Source organism: Podarcis vaucheri (genome assembly GCF_965113315.1).
Source record: "Podarcis vaucheri genome assembly, chromosome: 8".
In the NCBI taxonomy this organism is placed as follows: domain Eukaryota; kingdom Metazoa; phylum Chordata; class Lepidosauria; order Squamata; family Lacertidae; genus Podarcis; species Podarcis vaucheri.
Genome location: NC_138766.1, coordinates 44,737,973 through 44,753,583, shown reverse-complemented (window position 1 = coordinate 44,753,583; position 15,611 = coordinate 44,737,973). Strand labels below are relative to the sequence as shown.

The window sequence follows — 15,611 nt, the reverse complement described above, 5'->3', positions numbered from 1 at the left end:
AGTAATTGTGTTTGAAGGAGAGAAAGTATTCAGGGATTTCTTTGTAACTGTCAAGGCTTGAAGCCTTGTCCTGTTACTCTGTTACAAGCACATTTAGCAGTAGCTGTTTGGTGACCGTGAAGGAGAGAGATTGTAACTTCCAGAATTTATTGGGCGGGACCTGAATCAGGTTAATTCATCGTGATTTGTGTGGGACAGCAGACTCTGCGTGGTGATTCTTGTCATTGGGGAGTTAACTGTCAGGAAGAGAGTTGAAAATGGTCGGTTGTGAAGTTGAAGAAATAATGGGTAAAGGAAGTATGAGGAAAAGATGGGGGGAAATGAATGGAAAGCTGAGGTCTGAATATTAATAGTTTGTTATTTGTGTGATAACCAAACTTATATAACCAATATGCTTAAGATTAATTAATGCATGAAGGGGTTGATGCCATAGAGTAAGCTTTCCTGCCAGGCTTAGCTATGTCACTCCCCTTTACTTTGGAAGAAAGGTAATCTAGCCCATTGTTGTACCTCAGTTTACCTAAGAAGCTCAGCATGTGAAAAGGCTAAACTGGCTAAGCTAGTTGCTGCAGCTGAGCCGCATGTTTCTAACATGCTTTTCTTGTGTTCCTATATCAATAATTCAGGAACTTTCACCACTGTAACTAAGTCAAGTTTCACTGCCTGTGTTTTCTGATTGTTGTATGGAAAAGCACATGAAGAGTTTGGAGAGTTTGTAAGTAAACAATTGTTTGCTTACCAAATGTGTGGTCTTTTTTTATGCTAAGGGAAAATGGGAAGTTTGGAAGGCACCTAGAAGGGCAAAATTTAAAGGTCTAACAGCCTATATTTCCAAGCTTTACCTTGCTGAATATTTTGTGATTTTAAATCTCTGCTGGGGCTCTCTCACAAAAGAGTACTTGCCCCAAATCTGGATATTGACATCCAGGGAATTCTCATTTTATAGCCTTTATATGTCTGTGCCAAGTATGAATATACTTGCCTGGTGAAGAGCAGAGAAAGTAAGATGGTGATTGAGTTAGTAGGAGAGGCTGCCCTGTGTAAAGGTCTTACCAGAAGAAAGTTACACAAGCAAGTTTTTAACGTTGACTAAACTGTCCAAGCAGCCAGAAGTGCAACCAGAGGAGCTTCGGACTTCAGAGGGCAGATTGCCCATAGTAGCTGTTGTGGGAGTATTTGACTGGGGCTACCTAAGAGGCTGGCGTTAGCAACAGTCTCTGTGGTCTTTAGAAATGGTCATCAAGCACCTTTAAGACCCCATTGGTGCAGGGGGAGAAGTCCTTTCTGGATATGGGCACCCTCATGCACCCTCATGCTCGCACTGAAGGGTCATGTGAGGTGCATCTCATCCCTGATATCTCCAGTTTGATGTCCTGGTTTGTAGCAGTAACTCGAACAACCGATTTTTCGTTTGGACTTCAGGTGAAACTATGGTTCAACAAATTAGGAGGTACTGAGTTAAGGGAAGAGAGAGTATGCAAGCAAACACCTTGTTCCTGGTCCAAGAAAGCATGGTTTGATGAACTGAAATGGTTGCGTCTGAACTGGACCAATGTTTTGCCTATTATATCTGCCTATAAGTAGGCAAGGAGGAACTAGGTAAAAATAAATCTCTATCTGCTTTCTCCTGCAACACATGAAAGGGTAATTGTTGTGTTAATATGGCTACTCAGATAGAGGTCTTTTCCATTACCCACTATCTGGTTCTTTTGTGACTGCAGATGTTATGGAATTTACCTGGGACCTTCCGCATGCAAGGCATGTAGCTGAATCACTGAGCTGTGGTCCCTTCACCCAATAAACAGAGGAAAGATTTGTGTTTACAGTAAATAACTGACAAAATTACAGACACATACATACCTTCCCCAGATCCTTTCCGCCTTTGTCTCCTTTCTTTCCCAAACTTTTTTTTCTCTTTGCGCCTCTGTCGGAGGGCAGTTTTAGGATCAGTAATCCAGGCCTGATAAAGGAACTGGAGGGAAAAACCAATTTATTCCAAGCTCCTCAGTAAGTAAATAGGAATGCAATATATATTTGATGAAAAAATGTAGGTTTGTGAGTTTAAGCAAACATTCTTAATTGCTATCCAAACATTTCAATGAAAGTTTGAGATTTTTTGTGCTATTTTTGTTTGCTAAACAAACTAAAACATTTGAACAGAACGATGGATTCATGTGAGTTTCATATGAATCCACAAAAGCTATGTTCTGAACTCTGGAAATGCAAATATAATTTACATATGAACCATTTCCTGCAACTAGCCTCAAATAATAATCAGTATTCCAATACAATAAGAACATTAGACTTTATCCGTTGTTTTTAAAATGTTTCACTCTCTCTTAGCAAAAATTGGTTGATGGCATCTTTTAAAGTAGGAACACATGAGAATTCATAATGCTGTAACGTCACATATTGTGCATTTTCCCCCAACACCCAAAGATACGGCTGAAAAGAACAAAAAAATGTACTGTATGATAGCAGTTTGAGACAAAAGATGTTGTGATTTTGTCAGTATGATTTTCATCACAAAATGAAAACCATGTTTTGCTGGCACTGCATCATTGATGCATTTCGTTAATTAAAGAATAGCCACAGCCAAGGAACAAGCAAACATACACATGCAAAGGGCAGGGGAGAGAGAAACAGATAGATTCAAAGCATTACCACTACCAACACAAGCATGCACAAACTGTCTCAGGGAAGCTGGAATGGGCCATTACTGGAAATTCATTTATTTCATTCGTTTCTCGCAGTTCTGATGTACAGAAATCACCTTGGTACTTTATTAAGATATTATCTGTAAATCATTAAGCCACCTGCTTTTTATCAGTGAATATGGGAGGTTACTAACAGATGGTGGGGAGAGTGCCTGTCTCCTTTCTGTTTGAGGCACTAACTTGGTTTATGGTAATAAGTAATGCATAATACAGCTGTTATTGCTGAACTAAAATATATTAATGCCTGGATCCAGAGATGTCTTTTGCAATCAGGAAAACCTGCTCATGTAAGTCAGATTCATGATGCAAGACAATTTCTTCCCCTATCTGCAGCCTTTGTAGCATCACCCACACTATTCCTGTGGGTTCCCTGATCTTCATAATTGACTTTTGGGGACTGGTAGGGGCTGTACTGAAGCAGATCAGGCAGGAAAACACCATTCAATGAACAGAATGGGCTGCTTTGCTGCTCATGATTCTTTGGATCCAACCCAATAGCTAAAGTTTGAGATTCACAGAGTTCATGTGAGGGCAGAATAAAAAGCTGATAATAAATAAATAAAATTCATAAATTTTGCCAAGCATTCCTCTAGTGAAAACAAATCTGGAGAAATATAATTTTGAATATCAATATTCATTGTGTCTGGTGCAGTTCAGTTGCTACAGAAATCCCAAGCATTTCTTCAATTGATTCTGAGATTTTGTTACTGTAGATAGTTTTGAGGAGGACTAGTTGCAACTAGTAATGAAAATATTTAAAAAAAATACTACTTTTATCTTTCAACAGTTAAATTTAAACATTAAGGTACATTAACTTCTTCCTGCTCTGTATTTCAGCACTAAGGCCTACAAGCAAGCTCATTGGATTTGAACTGTTACAGTGAATCCAAAATGTTTTTAGTGCTTCTTGCACATAAGTGACATACTGTATACATTATGCATAGCATCACAAATACTACTAAAGGAAGTCCCAAGACAGGCTAATGGATTACTGATACCAGAATGATGATGCACATGGACAGGAAGTGTGAAGGGTAAGCATCCTCAGCTGTAATATTTTAAGGTTTTACCAGCTTTCTGAGAAAGATTACCATGCCAGAGGAAATCCTGCTCTTTTTTTTACAATTCAGCAATTTAAACAGGGTCAGCATTTGACCCACTACCTATAAATGCATGCAACCCATGGAATCCTCTCAACACAGCTTAGGCAGAAATGCCAAGATTACGCCAAGATGTGTCTGCATTTTCTCTCTGGGATTACCGTTAAAATGAGTTATATTTCCTTTTATGATTTAGTTTTTTAAATCTTATACATACCAAATGCTTGACTCTCATTAAGTCCTCACAAAGTTCATATAAAGAGGGAAAATGCAGAAAAGGGATACCCTATGCCATAATAGTATGGGATGAGATCACATTCTATATGGTATGGAACATCAAATACCTTTGCAGCTCTGATTAAATACTGAAGAATAGTTTTGGGCAGTTTAATAATAGACTTTGGCAAGGCTAAAATGGCAGAAGCAAATTTCGCAATAGCTCTCTATAAAGAAGGACAAAGCAAGACAAATTAGTGAAAACATAACTGTTATTGTTATAAGAAATATATTGCATGACACTATTAGAAACATTAATTTACCATGGGCTCATGAATGTGAACTGTTAATAATCAACTTAATAGTGGACTAGTTATAAAATATTAGTATAAAAGTTATTAACTACACATGTAAAAATACTAATTAGTCATGTTTATTAGAAGAACACATTCTAAGTGAAAGTTAATTTTTAGTACATGACAGACAGTAGTAATTACAGATTCCCATCCCTACCCCTACTGCTGTTCTTATGAAAACATAATACTTATGCCACCAAAAACATTTTTATAATAATTTTGCTACTTGCATTATCAACTGATGTCTTTCACCACAAACGTATATGCTACAAAACACTGACGCAAGGACTAAAATCAACAATTCCCGAACAGAAGACACCAGAAAAGATCAACATAAACAGAAAATCTTGACACAGTTTTTAGATTCCAAATACAGAACTTATTTGCAACACATAAACAGATTGACATCTATGGTAGAACAAAGAATACATTGACCTTGTTCACAAATGACACTGGGCCAAACTAGGTCTCAGTGCAAACCTCTCTGTCTTTTTAGTTAGCATGACAGCTAAGTTAAAAGTTTTTTTGGGCTACAGACCATGGTGAAGGAGAGAGTTTAAATACAATCCTGAGTTTGATGACACAGTAATTCAAACATTTCTGTGCCGAGCTAAAAGGACTGGGGAAGAGCAACGTGAGTGCAAGCTCCTCTCTGGGAGCCAGCATATTCACATACGCCTGCTAAGCTACAGTTTGGCTTACCATGGCATATAAACCAGACACTATCTAGTCCCTGAAGTTCATGTGGAAACCTATTTTTGCATCTAGAGCTCATGAATATAAACAAATGAATATGAGTCAACATAAAACTTTGGTAAAACCCGTACTTTCTGTATATGACAGCATTGCATGGGAGCTACTTGAGGTGGTATGCTTTTGAAAAGAATGTTTTGGCTCATTTATGTACAATCCTTGTAAAGAATGAAGTTGCAATCTTGGATTGTGACACCATGCATGTAGACACCACATTGTATGGCAGAGGGATTCAGACAGCTCAATATACTATGTGAGTCTAGATGAAAAATCTGATAAATAACTCATGGCTATTATTATTGACAGATAGTTCCATCATTGTGAAAGAACTTAATAATTGTGACATTATTTTTCTATGTGTACATAGCAGCACTCTGAAAAAAGGAAACCCACAAGAATATAACATTAAATCAGATTCACTTCTATTGCCTTAATCCAGAGGAACTAAAGGGACACCAAGATGCTTCACTCTAAATCAGGATATGCATGCATGAATCAAGTTGCCGGATGCTGGTGCAGCTAAATACTTACCTTTCTCTACCTACGATATAAATTTCTTTTGATTACCTCATGACCCCCCCATGTGACTATTACAATGAATAAAAAATTACTTGTTGGGACAACATCACTATATATATGAAACACAGTTTTTATAAATAGATAATATAAATAGATTGTTGATTTCCAAAACAGAAAAGCTTCTAAGCAATATCAAGCAATGCCTATGGAAAGATGTTTTATTCACTTGTCTCCAATGCAACATCAGAAAAATAGAGTTCAGGATATGAAGCTTTATTTTTTTAAAAAAAACATGCTACAGGTGCAAGTGAATGAAAATCCATCCCCAGTATCATTCTTACATTGCAGAAATGTGACAACAGTATAAGCAAGCAAGTTCAAATTAGCATGTTCATACCTTTGTAGGAGGCACAGCATATGCAAAAACACAGTACCTGGAATGCAGATCTTTTTGGAGCTTCTTCCTCCTCTTCTTTTTCTTCATCTTCCTCTTCTTCACTGTCCGTCTCAAACAAATAATAATCTCCACTTCTGACCACTAAGCAAAATAAAATATTTGGGTTTTTTTTATTTCTTGCAGGAGGCCGGGAGATCCCTCATTAGCTCTATCCCGAGCCACCACAAAAATACATGGAAGCATTCTGTGATTGTGGGACTCAATGAAGGACAGGTAGAAGTGGAGAGAAAGAAAGAGATAAAGAGAATTTGTGGCAGGAAAATCATTTGGTGTTTGCAGGCACGAAAAAAAAGAAAAAGTGTACATTTTCACAGGGAAAATATAAAAAAAACATTGTAAGAAGAAACTGGACAGATAGAATGCAAAAAGAGTTGGCAAGGTATTACTAAAAATGTGCAGTGTTATTCTTAAAAAGAAAAAAAGTTTCCATTTTGCCAGTTTGAGAAATCCTAATTCTATTGGGTATCCAGGGAGTAAGCTAAATTTAAAATTGTATCACTGGAGGAAAATCAAAATCAAAATATAATGCTGTTAAAAGTGTTCAGGCATCCCATAGCATTTGCTTTTCTTTTACTATATTCTTCAAGTTTAAACAGAGAAAATAGAAACAGCACGGATGAATGATCATAACTACACATTGATTTTTCCTTGTGGATTTAAAACAGTTCAGAGGCCTCCATATGTTCAAGATGTGATGTGAATGAACTGGGCCTTATATCCTTGAACAGAAGCACAGTTTTTAAAAACTTCAAATAAGCTAACAGGCCTAACTTGATCAAACAAGAGAAACAAAGGACGTGAAAAGAAAAATAATAAGCAAGATAAAATAAAAGCCAGCATTACATTTGCCAGAGAAGGATATTAACATAATATCTGTAAATAAATTAAAAGCCCTTAGTATAGTTATAATAATAAACTTACCTAGCAATAGATAGAATTAAATTCAGCAATTCATTTTACCCTCATTATATAACATTCTTGTTCAATCATACCTGACCCTCTGTTTTATCTCAATTATATACTGAAGCCACTTTCATATTAGCACTTTATCTTAAGGCAGGAGTAAAGGGAGAGTTATAAATTCTCCCCTATCTTACCTACACTGGAGAAAAGTTACAGGATGGAAGGTCATATTACTTGCCACTATTTGAGATAAACTACAGGCACCAACTTTCCCATTAGGGGAAAAGGTGGAGTATAAATAATGATGATTAAAAAAATAAGTTTTAAAGCTAATAGTGACACTCTCCACTTGCTCTGGTATAAGCACTAATGGCAAAAAACCCATTAAAATACCTTATTATTATTATTAGTAGTAGTAGTAGTCAACTGCCCTTCATCCGTAGATCTCAGGCCAGTTCACAACATACAAATTTATTATTTAATATAATCTCTCACACAATAGTGTCTCCCAGGACAGAGTTACTTTATACTGGGGGAAAGCAATGCAGATCAATGCTTTTTCTTGGGTGTTTTCAAAACAGCAGGCCCTGGCATTACCACTAGTGAACCCTATATAACATTTAATTGCTGAGATATGAAGGGCATGCGGCATGATTAAACTGCAATAATGCACCCTTGCAGGTATGAATTAGAATGGTGGTGAAGTAATGAACCAATTGAAAACAGTAGCCGTTTTTTTCAAGAGGATCAGACCTCTCCACCCACAGCCCACACTTCCTCCAGAAGAAAGTTAACAATTCTTCACATCAGTTTAATGGATTAATCAGAATGGTGGAAGCACAATGAGGAGGAAAGCACAATATTATTTTCTTCTCACCACACTGATTTTTGCTGTTATTTTAGAAACTATCAGGTAGAGACAACTGTGTGAGAAAGCATGTTTCAAGCCCCATGCCTTCCTTGGAAGAAGTGAAGCCCTGAGGTACAGAAGTAAAAGATAGTGATGCAGATAAAACACATTTTAGATGTCAATGTGACGCTACAGGACACTTTGAATACTATATTACAACACTGAGCTATAAAAAGTACATGGCTCATTCAACTACACAAGCTACTGTCCTGAAACTGAACTATTGTTTTAGAAAGACAGAGCTGGTGGATAGCAAACATTTTCAGGGCTTGGCTGTATGGTGCTGTTCACAACATGTGCGTGCATTATTGCAATAGGTACTGTGCATCTATTTCCTGAAACATATAATGAGAGTAAAATGAGTAGGCAATACTGAATTAGAATTGGAATAATTTAACAAAAGTTGCATGGCTTACAGGTCTGTCTCACACAGTGGATTATTGCAGAAAACAGTGGAATTGTGCTATTCTCTGTTTTCTACCTCAACTGATCCACTGCAAAAGATAACCTGGGAGCCTGCTAGTCTCCGAGTCATTCTCACCACGTTAATTTCAACAATTATTTTGTAGCATCAAAACTAATTAGAATTAACAGAGACCATATCCAGGTCCATTCTGAACAGCTATACCCTCAAAACACATTATTTGCAATGATGTCCTCTGAAAACAAAAGAAATTTGTCTTCAGTAATAATTAATTTCCCTTCAGCAACTTTGAAAAAAGGATAGGTCTCTACATTTTCATCCTGCCCTTTGTAAACAGAAATATTTAACTGTATATCTATAGGCACAGTTTACTTGTGACTTGACAGAAATCAACATTCAAAATATGGATAGCTGGATAGATACACATATGCATAGATACACAAATAGATACTACAGTTACACAGATGCATAGATATGCACGCATAGAAACTACATATATGGCTGGAAGGGCAAAATGTATTTTAAAGCTGGGTTGAAAGACAGAAAACCATATATATGTTTTGGACATTTTAACTTTGTATTTCAACCAATTCCATTAAAATATATAGCATTTAGCAACACTTAAACTACTTATCTTGTGTGCCATTGCATTCATATAACTATCAAGTCACAATTATAAAACCATGCATAAAACAAACAGGTCTCGGGAATGCCTTCATTCTGGTCAAGGATATAAGGGTTAAATTCATGTATTTTAAAAATTATTGAAAAACCTACTAGAAGCATGATCAACCCAAGGCCGCCACCACTGCTTTTTTTTGCCCTTGGCTTTCTCTTTGTCTGCTTCTCCTAAAATGAAATATGTCCAAAAATTAATTTTAGAAAGTGAGACACACATTACTACTTATATTTTCTCTTTCTAGTAGCTCCACACTTTGTAAGAATTGATCCAATTCTAATAAACCCAAGAAAAACACCAGGCATTTGTTTATTGTTGGTAATTAGCTGATCAATAGCACATGGTCATTTTTATATGCTGTTAAACTAGAATTTTACTTCAAATTAGAAGAAATTCAGGGAATACTAACTCCCCCTCCCCCCAAGGCTTTTCACATTTCACATTCAGAAACATGGCTGCCTTTTTTGTTTTTAAAATAAGAGACACAGTACTTTGTTGTGCAGTAAACCCCCCGCTAAAAAAAATACTGATACAAGATACTTGAATAGGTTTCACAGATTTAAGACTTTCAGCAGGCTGTGTGTGTGTGTGTGTGTGTGTGTGTGTGTGTGTGTGTGTATCCCATAAAGGCTTTGAGGAGACACTGTGAAGTATCACTGTGTGAACTCTGGGCAAAGAGAAAAACACACACACTGACAATGGATTATATCTAAGTAAGTTCTATTCAGAGTAGAGCCATTTATAAATTAATGGACCTAAATTAGTCAGGCCCATTGATGTAATTGGTTGGACAATGAGTACAACTAAATTGGATGTAACCCAATTTATTGGAGGGAAATTGGAGAGAAATTGTGTCATCAGTGAGAGTGGGGAGAAAATTTAGTTTTAAAAAAAAACAATCAGTATTTGATAGCTACTTAATATGAAATATGAATTCAAATATAAATCTGCAATGAATTACATTTTATTACATATAAATTGAAATATAAGGGTGATTGAAAACAGTAGCAACCATTTTTTTCTGAATTCCAAAAATATAATTCATTCATTTTGAATTTGTTTGTATACTGTACTTTAGTACTCTAATCCAAAATCCTGGATTGTCTCATATTTATTTCAGTGAAAGGGACAATCATGTGACTGCAGATCTCAGGTTGTTCTTCCACTAAAGTAAATGGGAAGGGTTAGTGAGCTGCATTTGTGCCCTAAAACATCAATCCTATGCATATATATTTTTGGAATAAGTCCCATTGAACACAGTGAGATTTACGTCTGCGTAAATATGCATATCAGGCCCTTTCTTTGAATGGCTGGATTGCATATAATAGTTCCCTACACACATTCTTGTTGATATTGCCAAGGTCCAAGCAATTAATACCAACACTGGATATATTGAAGGAATAGTACCATCATCATCTTCTTCAGGAGCCTTTTCAATTGCTTGCCCATCTGAGATTTCTTGGTTCATGCTCAACACCCTTTCTTTACCCTTTTTATATTTTTGTTGCCTGGCCTTGATACGATCCATTCTGAAAAGCAAATTTTACATTGTCAGAGTCACAGAACAATCTTTGTGTATATGCAGTGCAAATGCTTTCAAAACCATCACAATGTATTATTACTGCATTATTCCCCACCCCAATCCTTGTCACAAAGGCTAGTTATATAGAGAGGCCATGTATCATTGTATACAATGGGGTTGTGTATGCCGGGACTGTTCTTTAAACCATGCCACCTCCTAGTTCTTTATACTGATAATCTGCATATCAACACTAAATTTTATTATGAAAAGAAGAGTGGGGTTGGTCTCCCTAAACAATAAGCAGAACAAAAATACCTTATGCCCATACGTTCCCTAGAAACTGTATATTCATTGCAACAATACGCAATTAATTTTTCATTAACTAACTCGTTTGTTCTTGTTATTTATCTTAAACAATCCCCCTACACACTGTTTTCCTCTTCTGATCCATTTCTTTTTTCTCCTGTGCCACCCACATTTCCAGAGCAAGAGGAAAACCAAAACTAATCTTCCAAAACTCTTATCTTGTATAATTTTCTCAGTTTGTGTAATTTACTCTGGACAGCAAAATGGATTTTTAATTGCAGCAAACACACACATTTGCATCACATACGCAAAAGGCATAGTGCCTCTTATTTATGCTCCTGAGAGATGGGTGATCTAGTTGCCCAGGCCCTTTGGCTTGTCATGGGGAGCAAAGTAGAACCAATCCTGGAGAAGAGACCAATTCCATGGATCATGCAAGGCCTTCCCCTTGGAAGGGGTGAAGTGTTGTGCATTAGTAGGGGTAAGTAAACTAATGAGCACATAAAGACATCTAGGGCTAAACTATAGCCATATTCAGGCTTTGGATACCAGTAAATGCTGAATCCATGAAGGGGTTAGCAAGATGAAGTAGGTTAGTTATGCCCCCTAGACATGGGTATGTGCCCTGACCACACCCAACACAACTTGTGCACCTATATGCGATGTAAAATCCAGTAGTTTCTTTCCTGAAGTCAATAACAGTTTTAAGGGAAGGGGAAATCTCATCAGGACCAGGACATAAAGACCTACTGTGATCTGAATTGGGCTTTCCCCATTACTCCTACTTTTAAGAAAAAGAAAAGAGATGAAATATGTTCTAACCATTCATTTACACAACATAATTTGGCCCTAAAATGTTAAAGATACTGTCGCAAGTCAGATGCAACGTTCCCAGTTTCCAAATCATAGTTTAGCAAGCCAGGAATGAGCACTGAGCTTATCAACTTCCTTCCTTGCATTCTTCCTTTGTCTACCACCTAAATGTGCTTAGTTTCTTGAAATGGGGAGCTGTGAGTTAGTTTACTAACTAGCAGTTTAAACCACATTCTAAGGACATAGAATAGAATCATAGAATCATAGAATCATAGAGTTGGAAGAGACCACAAGGGCCATCGAGTCCAACCCCCTGCCAAGCAGGAAACACCATCAGAGCACTCCTGACATATGGTTGTCAAGCCTCTGCTTAAAGACCTCTAAAGAATAGATGCATAGATGCCTACGGTGTAAATCTAAAGTACATTTTATAAGGTTAGTGAAGTGGTACTATAACCAACTAATCTAGTAGCAAATTCACTAGAGTTAATAGTTAATCCCTCATAAAAGCAAAATGGCATTGCAGGGGTTGGACTAGATGACCCCTGGGTCCTTTCCAACTCTAAGATTCTAAGAAGAAAGAAAGGCATACTGTCTTTTCAGCTGATCCATTGATTTTTTCTCTTCCTCAATTCTTGCCTTTACAGCTTTCACAATTGTGGCCTGGAACAGTTCAGCACCTCTGTAAAAAAGAAAACAATTCACCAGTTCCCCAAATGTGGGTCAAAGCAATGCAACACAAAACAAAACATGTATATAGCAGGTGTGTTCACATGTCATATGAGCTATAGGGAGCCTCACAGCCCTCCCTTCCCCTATCCTCTTTCTTGCACGCAGCTGAGAGGAAGCATTCAGAAGTTTTTTTTTTGCTTTTGGCTAACTTCAGTTTATCATGTGTCTGAAGTAGCAATCAGAGGTTAACTAACTACAGTATAGTTAACTTTTTTAAAAAAGCTAACTTCTTATAGCAAAATGAACTGTAATTAATTATGAAAACCCCATGGTTTCTGAAAGTGTTTTTTAAAAACAACAACAACAAAACCTAATCATAGTTATTGTTAACCACAATTCTGGATCCAGACAAGTTGACTTAAAATAGAAGCAAAAGCTTCTGAACTCCTTCTCTTGGCTACAAGGGAGAAGAGCAAGGGGTGGTGGGGAGCACTCAAGTACAGCCATACCTTGGAAATCAAACAGAATCCGTTCCAGCAGTCCATTAGACTTCCAAGACGTTCGAAAACCAAATCATGGCTTCTGGTTGGCTGCAGGAAGATCCTGCAGCCAACCAGAAGTCATGGAAGCCCTCTCGGATGTTTGGGTTCCAAAAGAATGTTCGCAAACCGGAACAATCACTTCTGGGTTTCTGGCATTTGGGAGCCAAAAAGTCCGAGTTCCATTTATGCATGCACAATTATTTTCACTGCTTTCTAGTAAGATGCAGGCCAGACAGCTTGCCCCAGAATGTAGGTAGAGTTGCTACAGTATATGGATCTATATAAAGATTTAAACAAAATGCTTCAGTTTACCTTGATGCCAGAATCTGTGAAGCTTTAATATCTGCAACCACATGAAGGAAGTAGTAACTCATGAAGACTCTTCTTTGCAGCAGGAGAAAGGCAAAACAAATGCTATCCCAAATGATTCCTGCCTCCCCACTGGGTAGTTTGCAGTCTGGATTTTTATCTAAAGCTGATGAGAGTAAACAAAATTCCTGAATAGTAAGCAGTATTGTATTATATTCTGCAATATTTGTTCTTAAAAGGTTAAAGGGTGCAAAATGGTCAAAGAAAACTTGGGCTTGATTTCTTCCCTTCTCCAGGTTTCCCCAAGTGAGGTGTAGCAGATGGTTATTGGGTAAAAAGTCTTTGGGGCTATAGAGAGGCTAGCCTGGCACCCACTCAGTTTTCAGAACTAAGTAATCACTTTTAAAAAAATGTCCCAGGCCTTTTAAACTCTTAGGGCTGCATCCAATGATAGTCCTAATCAGAGTAGACCCACTGAAGTTAATGAATATGACTAATTTAGCTTCATTAATTTCAGTGTATCTACTACTCTGAGTAGAACTTAGTTGGATATACAACACTTAATATTTTCATTCTAAAATTTGTATAATTTATTTATTGGAGTCACTGAGTAGCAGTTATAGTGATGTTGTTACCTGTATAATATTTTATTGTTTTATTAATATTGTAAACCACCTAGAAAACTATCATTTATCATGTGTTGCAAAATTTATATGCTACCCAATAAGTATATTACACAGAGGTGTGTAGGAAGAAGGGAATTTTATTATTAATGTGCTCCTACATTTTAAACCCTTTAGGTTTCAGTGGCTAAAATACTTATTTTTCTGCTTTATTCCTCACCAGTTCATGTACACACTGATATTTATGAGACCAGCAGCCATGTATGGTGGCTGTAAGACTAGCAACTCTAGTTGTACTGAATTGATTGGTATTTTGTGAAAGGAACAACAACATGCAAAGCTAAAAGTGTTATGCAGCAATCAAAACAAGACTCAGGAAAAAAGAATGAAATGTAGAATGCCACCTGAGATGCCACAGGAATAATGGGGAGTACAGACAGTTGCTAAAACAAGTAGGGAATCTAGCGATCTGACCCTAGCAAACATCACCACCACATATTGGCTTTGGTACAATCTTCTGCTTCATGAGTACTACTACCAAAAAATACAATGAACTATAGCCATCTTAATCATAGAATCATAGAATCATAGAGTTGGAAGAGACCACAAGGGCCATCGAGTCCAACCCCCTGCCAAGCAGGAAACACCATCAGAGCACTCCTACAATCTTATTGTAAGTGGAGAAGATCACTATTGTGATATATACTACCATTGTACTATCTTTTAAGAAAAAAGGCATTTCCCATCAAATGTTTCTCATTATAGTTTTCAAAAAACTCCAATTCTATCCATTTTAATTTAAGAAGTTGAATTATATCTATGCTTAATTAATGTATTCAGATATTCATTTCTCAGCATCAAAACAACAAAGGAAAAACAAAATAAATGGCAACTGCTTTTGAAATAATAGCTACTTAAAAGCTATTTAAGTTTCAGTAAGTTTTTAAGATTATTGCAAAGGAATTTAGATGTCTATACTTACGAATTTTGTAACCCTTAACTGTACAGGCCAGGCTAAATGTTTGAATCACCCAACAACTGTTCTGAATTAATGACTCGATGTAGCCACATGCGCCTATCTGCAATACATCGATGGATATATTAAATCTCAGGATGGCAAAACAAAAACAATGTTACAATTAAAGTGAAAGTCCATTAGTCTAGCCCACTGCTCGATTGCTCAATATAAAGCTAAAGAAAGTGCCTCCCCCACCCCACCCCACCAAAAAGGAGATTGAATGACATTTCCCCAAGGATGGTCTCCCTCGAAAAGCAGCTCCTGCCCACCTAGCAGTTCGAAAGCAAGTCAAGTGCAAGTAGATAAATAGGTACCGATATGGTGGGAAGGTAAACGGTGTTTCCGTGTGCTGCTCTGGTTCACCAGAAGTGGCTTAGTGGCCACATGACCTGGAAGCTGTCTGCGGACAAATGCTGGCTCCCTCGGCCTATAGAGCGAGATGAGTGCCGCAACCCCAGAGTCATCCACGACTGGACCTAACGGTCAGGGGGTACCTTTACCTTTACCTATAACTGTTTTACTAGGGTTTTCCACTGCAATAGTTTACCACTTCTTTTTTCTCTGATATAAAGGTATGATAAAATAAGATTTTTTAAAAAATAATCAAACCTCACTCCATGGTCCATTCTACAAGCTTTCCCTTCTCTCTTTTGCATGAAATAGTGCCCACTGAAGGCACATACAATGCATAGCTGACCTCTACTATCTTGTATGGTAAGTATCTGGGAGCAAGTGGGATCCTTGCAACAAAATGCTGCAGTGCATCAACAGC

At 37.2% G+C, this 15,611-nt stretch overlaps 1 protein-coding gene and 1 long non-coding RNA gene across 7 annotated transcripts in view; one reads left to right on the top strand and one right to left on the bottom strand.

Moving 5' to 3' along the window:
- Positions 1 to 15,611, bottom strand: part of PIEZO2 (piezo type mechanosensitive ion channel component 2) — a 211,056-nt gene that overhangs the window by 24,257 nt on the left and 171,188 nt on the right. For 3 of the 5 annotated variants that reach the window (XM_082234898.1, XM_082234901.1, XM_082234899.1), the window contains 8 exons: positions 14,804 to 14,900; positions 13,202 to 13,364; positions 12,268 to 12,357; positions 10,442 to 10,563; positions 9,133 to 9,204; positions 6,096 to 6,199; positions 4,162 to 4,260; positions 1,861 to 1,972 (listed from right to left, as the gene is read on the bottom strand). In XM_082234898.1, coding sequence (XP_082091024.1) covers positions 1,861 to 1,972; positions 4,162 to 4,260; positions 6,096 to 6,199; positions 9,133 to 9,204; positions 10,442 to 10,563; positions 12,268 to 12,357; positions 13,202 to 13,364; positions 14,804 to 14,900 — 859 coding nt within the window. The remainder of the gene's footprint in view (positions 1 to 1,860; positions 1,973 to 4,161; positions 4,261 to 6,095; positions 6,200 to 9,132; positions 9,205 to 10,441; positions 10,564 to 12,267; positions 12,358 to 13,201; positions 13,365 to 14,803; positions 14,901 to 15,611) is intronic. The other 2 variants (XM_082234902.1, XM_082234900.1) reach the window with 1 other exon arrangement.
- LOC309539112 lies at positions 1,904 to 5,775 on the top strand. Of its 2 annotated transcripts, XR_014222697.1 has the most exons (3): positions 1,904 to 2,007; positions 3,555 to 3,751; positions 5,510 to 5,775. It is a non-coding gene; the product is annotated as an uncharacterized lncRNA (long non-coding RNA). The 2 variants fall into 2 exon arrangements; XR_014222698.1 differs by lacking the exons at positions 1,904 to 2,007; positions 3,555 to 3,751 and adding an exon at positions 4,406 to 5,395.